Source organism: Lactuca virosa, chromosome 7, assembly GCF_052849685.1.
Source record: "Lactuca virosa cultivar CGN04683 chromosome 7, Lactuca_virosa_CGN04683_v6, whole genome shotgun sequence".
Classification (NCBI taxonomy): domain Eukaryota; kingdom Viridiplantae; phylum Streptophyta; class Magnoliopsida; order Asterales; family Asteraceae; genus Lactuca; species Lactuca virosa.
The window spans coordinates 113,618,382-113,629,201 of record NC_136432.1 but is presented as its reverse complement, the minus strand read 5'-3'; the positions used below and the strand labels follow the sequence as shown (position 1 = coordinate 113,629,201).

Sequence of the window (10,820 nt, the reverse complement as noted above, 5' to 3'; positions counted from 1 at the left end):
TTTCAACTTCTATGGTCGGAATTGGCTCCATCTTTTCAGTAAGTTTTAGTCTAAAAGAAGCATGATTTATCTTAACAACTTCATTGGTCGAACTGTTTGTTGCATCTTTTATGTAATCTTCTTTTGTAGATTTTGAGTTGTTTTTTAAGGTATTAATTATCATTGACCCAAAAGAAAGAAAAAATATATATTAAGTGTAAAAAACTAAAAAAAAAACAAACAAACACCCTTTTTGGTGAATTTGCGTTGTCTTCTTGCATTGGAGAGAATTCTATCTTTTTTCCCCTTTTGCTTTAGATGCCTCTATAGATGTTGAAGTAATTCAAATTCTGGGACAATATAGACCTAGGGGTATTTTGGGAAAAACATTTCAATTTTAAGTTTTTGAGTTAGTTTAGGATTCCAACTACTTTAGTATAAATATGGTGATTATGTATGATGTTTTCTAGTCATGTTTTGTAACTTTTAAGCCTTGGTTTGAATAAGATACTTGGAGGCCAAGTAATTTCCCAGAAAAGTTTTTTCTTCCCTATTCTGTTTATGTCCTGTTCATCTATTTCTTTTCCTACACAATTAAGTTTTGTTTAATTCTTCCATAATCAAGAGAATTGATTCTCAAGTTTTATGTTCCTCTTAAGCTATGTTTAGATTTCATTCTTTGGTGGTGACATTCTATTATATCATTCTACTGGTGATTACAAACTTATGTTTTTTTCTATTTTTTAAGTATTTATTTATTATTATTATTATATTCTTTGACTTTTTTTATAAAGATCTATTGTCTAGTTGAACACACAAGTCCTTGAGTGTTTTTAAGGAAGCAAAACTGATGAGGTTTGCTTACTTGAATGTTCTTAACCTTATCTTCCATTGGAATAAACAACCATACACTTAGAATTTCCATTATTCTCTACCTTTTTACAAAACTACCCATGTATCTTTGCCTCCAAAACTGAATTTAGTAGCCTCTTGTTTCTTCCCTCCATTTTTGTTTTTCGATTTGAACTGAGTAGAATTCGATTGCCCCTGTTTAAAGTTGAACCCACTTTACTTATTCCTTCTATTCACGTCCTGCTTAAAAGTATCTCCCATGTTCATGTGTATACATTTCATAGGTATGTGCATATGCATATAAAATGTAAATGCAGATGTATATGTTCATGCATATACATATGAACATGCATAAGTGCACATGGATGTGCATATGCATATGCATTTTAAGATGCATATACATATACATATGTCAATGAATATGTATATGTATATACACATACATGTGCATATGCAGATGCATATGCGTATATAGATGCATATGTATATGTACATACATATATATTTTATATGAATATGCATTCAAATGTCATAAGCAGATGCATATGTGTATGCATATACATTTTATATGTAGATGCATATGTTCATGCATATGCATATGCATATTGACATACATAAGTGCACACGGATGTGCATATGTGTATGCATCTTAAGATACATATGCATATACATATACATATACATATACATATGTTCTTGGATATACATTTCATGTGTATGTGTATATGCATATAAAATCTATATGTAGATGCATATGTTCATGCATATGAATATGAACATGCATGTGCATATGCATATGTATATTAAGTGCACATGGATGTGCGTATGCGTACACATATACATATGTTCATGCATATACATTCATATGTATGTGCATATTCATATTCATCTTAAGATGTGTACTTATGCATGTCTATATGCATATGCATGCACATATGCATCTACATATGACATGTGTATGCATGTTCCTATGAAATGAACATATGCATCTGCATATGTCTTATTTTGAGTTGTCACTGTTTACATGGGTGTTTCAATCTAGGGTTTGAATGTACCATATGTGAAGTTTCTTATATCTTCAAATCTTTTTTTTTCTGGTTTAAATACAAGATTGACTAAACTTTGATTTTGTATCTCTAATTGCATTACAATCTAAGCTTGGTGAATTGGGATCGTGATTCATATGGTAAACTTTCTTTTTGTTCTTTTTTTAACAACTTTCTTTTTGTTTTTTTTGAACAACTTTCTTTTTGTTCTTGAGTTTAGGTTTTCCTTATTTCAGGCTCATGTCTGGTTGCTCTCTAGGAAATTTGAATTTGAAGCAACATGTCACTAACCAACTCATATGATTGCAGAAACAATACCTCACCATCTACCTTACAAACAACAGGAAAAAAAGAAGATAATTTGGGGTAAAGTGGTCAAATGTCATCATAAATATCCAACAAGAACTGTTCATATATATATATATATATATATATATATATATATATATATATATATATATATATATATATATATATAACCAGGTAACAATAGTCATTAATAATGCTCATCAAACTATAAACAACATCATAAGCAAACCAGGACAAACTTTATGATTATTATTGAGCAAATCATTACCAAGGGTAAAATCGTCCATATTCCATCTACACCTCCATCTTAACGTAAATTTTTGTGAGTCTATCATATAACAATCCCCAACAATAATCAGTTTCTAATAATCAACATTATAAGTACTCCAACAAAACAATAACTATGAAACATAAAATTGAAATGTTTTTATTGATGTAATAGATCTGACCTGATACTTGATAATGATTTTGTGCCCTTTTCAATCTATTTTGATTATATTCCTTATAAATAACACAAAATCATCCAAACATGATCATTTAATGTAATGGAAACACTTATTCAATTTCTTTGTTTATTCATGCATATGCTTTTACATATAAGTATCAAACATAAAATTGATATGTCCTATATTCAAATAAATAATTGTGTATTTGATAGATGCATGATGAATTTTTGCGTTTTATCCAAAAATAAAATAACATCTATTAATCTTTTATAATCAAATTTCCGATTGAATTCTTATTTGTTTTATAATAATTTCATTTTTTTAAAGTATGCATTTTAAAGATGCATGGATTTTTTATTAGATAAAGTGAAAAAATATAGATTGAACTGTGTTCGTCTTAAATATGTAATGATTTTACACACGACAAACTAAAAACAACATAATTCATCTAATCATGTAAATTAAAACGATGGATCTTGATTTTAAATTCAAAACAAGTTCGATCGATCCAAAAAACAAGAGCGATTGACTTTTTTTTCCTTGATTTGTTCTTCCATTGATCTTGATCGGATTGCTTTTAGATTGTTTCTTCATCTTTTAGTTATTTTTAAATTTACTTATCTACCTTGATTTATCTAAAAATTCTTAAAACTCAAGTTCCTTGGTTTGCTACTACATTTGTTCACCTCTCTCTCTCTCTCTCTCTCTCTCTCTCTCTCTCTCTCTCTCTCTCTCTCTCTCTCTCTCTCTCTCTCTCTCGGAGAAAAATGTAGTTTACTCAAGATAAATTTTACAATGGTAAATAAATTTAAATAACATAAATGTAAATAAATTGCTATTATGATTAAAAAATAAAGTACACTATATATATATATATATATATATATATATATATATATATATATATATATATATATATATATATATATATATATATATATATAGTGTACTTTATTTTTTAATCATAATAGCAATTTATTTACATTTATGTTATTTAAATTTATTTACCATTGTAAAATTTATCTTGAGTAAACTACATTTTTCTCCTGTAGCATGGTTGTACACTAACATATCTGATAATTTGATGTTATCTGTTCCAAAACTCTATCTACAAAATGCATGCATGTTACATTTATACCTTTTGATGATTTAGATATTGATACAAGTTTATAAAAACTGCGCTCTTCCAGATCTAAACGTTACACTATTAAGCCATAAATATATTCTGCTTTGCAAGTTTTTTCATAATGATTTCTTTTTCTGCCCAAAACTTGACAATAGTTTCAATAAATGGAAATCAAGCGTGTTTAAACATTAACAAACCAATTGTTAGTGTCACCGAGTTATCATTGTTTCACATACTACAAAAGATTACTTACTTTAATTTACATACACTAGAAACAATTCAAAGTTCAAACTACATACAATCAAAATACTCTTTCTAAAAAAAGAAAGTCCATTAATTAGTAATTAGCCATTCTGACGATTACAATCCAAAAAAACAACCATTTATGTTCATGGCTTCCATGGAGCTGGTGGTGGTGGTGGAGTGGGAAACATAGGCGGCACCGCCGAGAAAATAGTGTTTTTATCAACTTTAACTGTTCTACCGCCAGAGAGAGCCACCAGTGCCGCCACCAAACCAGCATTTCCAGCGAGTGTTGGCTCTGTGTAATTGTAATTCATTCGCACATCATGGAATCCATCATGTCTATCTGGCCCTGCAACCATGGCTCCAAATATGATATTGGGATTTGGTTTTTTTGAGTTTCTCCATTTATATCCGCCTTTACAGCTGTACTTGATCTTGTTTTTGGGAATTGATGCGCCTCTGTGGTGTACGTGTTTTGGGTAGTGATTGCCAAATCCCACAACATAACTCATTTTTCTCGGGTTCTTTCCAAGGATATAGTCGATCTGAGGAACAAAGAGATATAGATTTAAGACAACTTTTCAAGATGGGTCCTCGTGGTTTCATTTTATTGTACAATCGGTCTAGTCCTTTAGATGTTAAATCTAACTTTTGATATTTTTTAAAAATGACCTATATGCACTTGGACCAAATCTGAAAAATTCAATACACCTCAAAGACCATTTCTGTAATTATATATAAATTATCATTTCCTAGTACGCCGACAAAGCATTCAGATAACAGAGATCGTAGAATCAGTATCACTGCAACCTAAGTATCTAATTCCACCACCGATTCTCTTCAACCACAAACATACACTGCTTGTCGGTTCCTGCCACGACCAACTTTGATAGCAACAAATCTTTTTTCTTCCATAGGGTATCCTGTAAGTTGCTTAATGGTATCGCCAAAATCAAATTGGTCTTCAAAAATAACTGCCAAGGACATGTCTATGTTCCTCTGTTAACCTTCACCTATAAACGTGTATCCTGCCATTATGCCCTCAATGCTCTTCTTAATGCTATTTTGAGATTCCGCCTCACTTCCCGTTACAATGTCAAGGCACTTCATATTTTTCCCTAAACACATATTTGATATGTTGAAATCGTTTGAGTATTAATCCTTCTTAATGAGATTGTTCATTTCATGTATTCATTTTAGGGGCACAACTAGGATAAGCGATGATGATTGTTAACCATGCTCTTGCTTACAAACTGGAATTGACTGAGTGTCTATTATAATTGATGCTCATTTTTATGTCACAAACTCATTGTTTGAGCTTTCAAATCTCGTGTTGTAACTTCATCCCTAATATCTCCTTTGCATCAATGTAAGTTTTTTCTGTTATCCTCCTGGTTGTACAACCAAAAACAACCCTAAAATTTCCTTCTGGTTAAACGTTATTAGATGTGAATAAGGACCGGACATCGAAGGTAACACCAAAGTTGGCATTTCGTAAAAATTTCAAAGGTCAAGTTCTTAAATTCAAATCAGCATCGTTGCACTGAGGATTGCAAATTCCATTAAGAACTAAAACTTTGAAATTTCCATGAAATGTCAACTTTGGAGTTATGTTCTTGACTTCCCGATCCTTATTTTCCTCTAATGACGCTTCACCAAAAGGAAATCTTAAGATTGCTTTTGGTTATACAGCCAAGATGGTAACAAAAAAACCTTACAAAATGATGCAACTGAGACATTAGGACTGAAGTTTCAAAACAAGATATGAAAAGTCAATTTATGAGTTTGTGGCATAAAAATTAGCATAAATCATATAGACACTCACCAAACCAGTAAATGGAAGGAAAGAAATCAAATCGAATTTGAAAGTAAGAGCAAAATTAGCAACCATCGTCCCTTCTCCTAGTTGTGCCCGAATGAAAATATAATATGAACAATCGAATAAAGTGGATTCATACACAAACAAAAATGAAATCAACCTTTCAGTATTTAGGGGCCGAACAAGAAATACTTTGACATTGTAACCGGCAGTAAGGTGCACAGGAGCAATCTCAAAATTGCAATGAGTAAGGGCATTGTGTTCATTAAGGGCGTACCGGAAGGATACATGTTTAAAAGTAGAGGTGACAGTTACTGTTGCTAGAGGAACAGAGATAATGTCCCTATCATCGTGTCGCCGCCTTGGGGATGGTTTGAATTTAACGAGACCAATAAGCAACTAGCAGGATACCCTATGGAAGAAAAAGATTTGTTGCCATCAAAGTCAACCAAAGTCCGCCATCATACGGATCGACGGTTGCGGCAAAACCAGCAAGGAGCGTGGGTTTGTGGTTGAATAAAATCAGAGGCACCATGCAGTGGAATTAGAGACTTAGGTTGCGAAGATACTATTCAACTATCTCTTTTATCTCGGTTAGAATGCTTTGTTTGCGTACCGTGTGTGTGTGTGTGTGTGTGTGTGTGTGTGTGTGTGTGCATGCATACACACACAACAAATAACATCACCAACAACATAACCCCAAGTCCCATAAGAATGGGTAACGGCCGAACAGGGTATATTGGTTGTTTAAAAAAAATAACTCAAAAGCACCAACCATGCAGCAAAATGAAACCACAAGGACCAATCGTGAAACTTTGTTTATATTTAACTTGTTAAGTTAGAAACCATTGAAAGAAATAACAAAATCATGACAATGGTCTAGGGAGCAAGGTGATTTTCTTTTTAACTTGATAGATTTAATGGAGATGGGAATTTATCTAGTAACATATATAGGTATTTTTGACTTAATGCAGACAAAAGATAGAAAAAGTCACGAAAATTAGGTTTTTCCCATTTAGTTGTAATTATTTACAGATCCGCACTCATTTTTTCCTTCATGTATCCACTTGACGGAACGAAAAGGAAACATGGTCCGAGTATTTCACATTATCCAAGCAACATTATTACATTATTTTTATTACCTTTTGACATTATTATATAACTACAGTATTATATTATTTCATTATAGTTTTATTCATAAACTAGCATATTACATTAGTTTATTATTTTATTGACTTATCTATATATAAAAAATACTAAAGTTTTGAACAGATTAAGAAGATAGAAGAAAATGAATCGCAAGATAAATAAAAACGACTTCTTTAAAAAAAAAGTAGTATTGTAAACAATTCATTAAAATTAACATTGATATCTTGATTATAAAGTTGTATGTAAAATATTATAATTCTAAAATGTAGTAAATGTAAAACCATACAACATGGGTACACATATTATAAAAAGTAGATATATACAAAGTAAACATTATTGTGGATATCCCATTATATTAATGTTATTTTATGAACTAACGAGTTGCTTAAATATCTTAATAAATGAAATATCTTTTATCATTGAACTATAAATTTTAAATAATTATTGTTACAGTTTTACTAACTAACAAATTATTATATTAACGTTAAATTTAACAAATATTATAAAGTAAAATTGATTAACGACAGTGGGCCCACTTTTGAAAGATGTATGTAACTCTATTGATAATTACAAAGCTAACATGACACAAATGAAAGAATACCTGAGTCTCAGCAAATTTCCTTAGCACATCAGTTGAGTAGAAATTCGGTCCACAATACCAACCAGGAGTGTCTGCAGCATCAAGATAGTCACTAAAAAGGGTTGCTAAAAAGGCTGCATTAGCAACATACTGAAGAGGCTGTGTTTTTCCATGATTCAATTGTATCATCCCTCCTACAACATCAAAAATACTTTAGTTTTATGGTTAAATTAAGAAAGGAAATAGGGGGTTGGGGTAATTTAGTAATTTACTACCTCTTGTTCGGTTAAAACTAGTGAAGTATGGCAAGTATGAACACATGATTATGCTTGTTTGGTTATGAAACGTCTTCAGTGTTTGTTCATATGGGTACCCAGGACTTAAAAATAATCTTAATCGAGTCAGTAGTACCTACAAGATAGAATAATGTTATGCATAAGTGAGAATGATGTACAAACTCACATGCAGTATAACACATTATGTCCCACTTTAAAGGTGGGATAGGGACTCATGTCCATGCAACAAAAATTTCAAATTTTGTCCTACCCAAATTGATGTTAATGGGAAAAAAACTGCAATTTTGTCTTTTTGTCCGACCCAAAAAAAGCAGGATAGACAAAAATTGCAATTTTTTGTCCCACCCAAAAAGGCGGGACAGAGAACTGCTTTTGATCTCTTGTTTGTGTAAAAAACATAAATACCCTCGTCGTAGAAAATAGCCTTAGAAATCTTGCCCTGGCACATCTAGTTACATGGGACATGATACAACCAGACAAACAAGCTTTCTAGGGCTATTTTCTACGACGAGGGTATTTACGTCTTTTACACAAACAAAAGATCAAAAACAATTCTCTGTCTCGCCTTTTTAGGTGGGACAAAAACTGCAATTTTTGTATTATTGACATCAGTCTCAATCCCGCTTTTTTTGGGTTGGACAAAATTGCAGTTTTTGTCCCATTGACGGGACTGAGACTGATGTCAATGGGACATGACATGACTAATGCATGCCAAACACAATACAAGAAAACTTACTTGAGCTCCAGGAAGCTTGTTATCCCAACTAAAAACACCATAATTCGGTCCTCCCATAAAGGCACCCGCATGCTTAGCTAAAGTCGGGTGACTAGCAAGATACAAATACGACTGATTCCCCGTTGCATAATACATCCAAGCTCCACCCCACACAAACTCATCCCAATACATACTCGAATTATAATAACTTGCAGCATCTGATCCACCACCACTATACAAACCTCGTTGATCTCTAGCAAATTTCCAAAGCGTTTCAGCACCATGGACAAGTTTCTTTGAGTAGATCTTGTTGTCGTTGAAAACAATGGAAGCTGAAGCTAATGCTGCTGCCATCTCAGCTGCCAGGTCAGAGCATGAAGAACATGTGGTCACGGGTCGTGGGTAGTCAATGTCCTCGGGTCGCATCCAACAAGTTTGATCGTTTGCATCACTTGTCCCACCCGATGTATCACCATTTCCAACCTGTGATACATCGTGTATTTAGAATTTTCATTTCCCAATGTCGATTCATAATGAAAGAAGATTTGAAGCTAACCTGAGCCACGAGTTGGCTTATGCTATCAGCAGAAGAATTGAAGGTTTTAAGAAAGTAATCAGTGCCCCATTTGATAATATCTCTAACATGAGCAAGCTCTCCTACAGCTTCGTATTTACCACTGTATTCAATCACACTCCAACTCAACAAAGTCATGGCCCAAGCTTGAGGGAAATGAAACTTTATCGCATCCCCAGCATCATAATATCCACCCACTAAATCTTTCATTACAGCTCCTGATTTGTCCGACTTTCCATCGTTTAAACACGAATTACCCCTCCATGAAACATTATTATGCCTCGGAAGCTTTCCAGCTGAAAAGGAAGCAATTACAATGGAGGAATTAAACAAAAGAACATTAGATCTGAGTAAAGTAGAAAGGTGGTGTCTTACATTTTTGGGCATTGAAGAACATGAGAGCTTTGTGGAGTGCAATCGTGTAATTATCTGGTGCTGGAGGATGCTTGTGGTGCCTAGGCACGTTCTTGACTATGACTGTAATTATTCCGGCGATGAAACCAGCTGCTAGAATCGTTCCAACCGTCCAAATAAAAATCTTACGGCTGATGATGATACACCCCAGATCTACGTACCTCTTCTTCTTCTGTTCTCCGGGACCTAACAGCCAGCTTTGCTGTGTTTCGTCTAATGGACGAGAAAGCGCCGCCCTGTCGAAGTCGTTCAAGTTCCTGCTCCGGTCATCGTCTGTCGCGGAGTCAGCCGTGTTTATCTCCAACGGCCCACCCCACGGATCTCTGCCGTACATACTCATGACTGTAACCGAGCTTCAATTGGGGCGAAACCCAGATAGAAAAGTGGAAGAAAATGAGTGTTCTTGACGAATTAAGCTTTACCCAAACACGATTTTTTTGATAGAATTACTCGGAACTCGAGTACGAACTTAAGAAGTATAGAAAAATTGAAGATAATGATGAAATCAAGCCGTTGTAATGTGAATCGAATTGGGTACAGCTTGAAATTTTACATGCTAAAACTAATACGCAGAGCTGTTTCTTTTTGCCGTGTGCGAAGTGAGATTAGAGAAAAGAGATGGTGGGGATTCGGGATTGACCCATGTGATGCCACGAAAAGTAAAGTGACAATAATTCAATGCATCTTTAATGGGTCTTTTTGCTTTTATTTTTATAATCTTCGACCATCCATTTTCGGTTAGAATCATTCTAAAATTGTTTTTTAGTTGTCAATAATATGTATGGCCCATTTTATATTTTCACAATCAAATCTTTGAATGTTTGACACAAAAGATAGTCTGAAATTTGTTAAATTAGCACAAAATCGTATGGTTGCTCAAAAAAACTAGTGTTAGTCCCGTCCGGTGGACGGTTGACCGATGTAATAAAAAAAATCCTTTTAAGTTGTTCTATATCATAATTATATCAATTTTTACCATACATTGTAGAATGAAAAATCTACCCAAATAAACAACTTAATGTAACAAAATAGCTGACAATAACAGTTGAAGTAAAAATATTTTCATATCGTAAGAAAAATAAAAAATTTAAACAATATGTTGTAACTTACTTGAATGTCTTCACCATCTTATGCAATATCATTAAAAACCTAGTTTTATCATAACGATATGTCTTCACCATCTTGTAAAGTAGAGATAGAGATATGCATATTACAAATATGATCTTCAATAGTATTATGACCAACCTATTTGTAAATATCGATCACAAT

The 10,820-nt window shown here is 33.1% G+C and overlaps 1 protein-coding gene across 1 annotated transcript; it reads right to left on the bottom strand.

Annotated features, from left to right (window-relative positions):
• Positions 1-3,919: 3,919 nt before the first annotated feature.
• Positions 3,920-10,213, bottom strand: LOC145123328 (endoglucanase 25-like). Its single transcript, XM_079058538.1, has 6 exons — positions 9,513-10,213; positions 9,120-9,433; positions 8,585-9,046; positions 7,828-7,963; positions 7,574-7,746; positions 3,920-4,549 (listed from the first exon to the last, which is right to left on the bottom strand). Exons 1-6 carry the CDS (start codon positions 9,889-9,891, stop codon positions 4,148-4,150), a joined length of 1,866 nt encoding a protein of 621 aa, XP_078914664.1. The 5' UTR covers positions 9,892-10,213; the 3' UTR covers positions 3,920-4,147.
• Between the last annotated feature and the right edge of the window lie 607 nt (positions 10,214-10,820).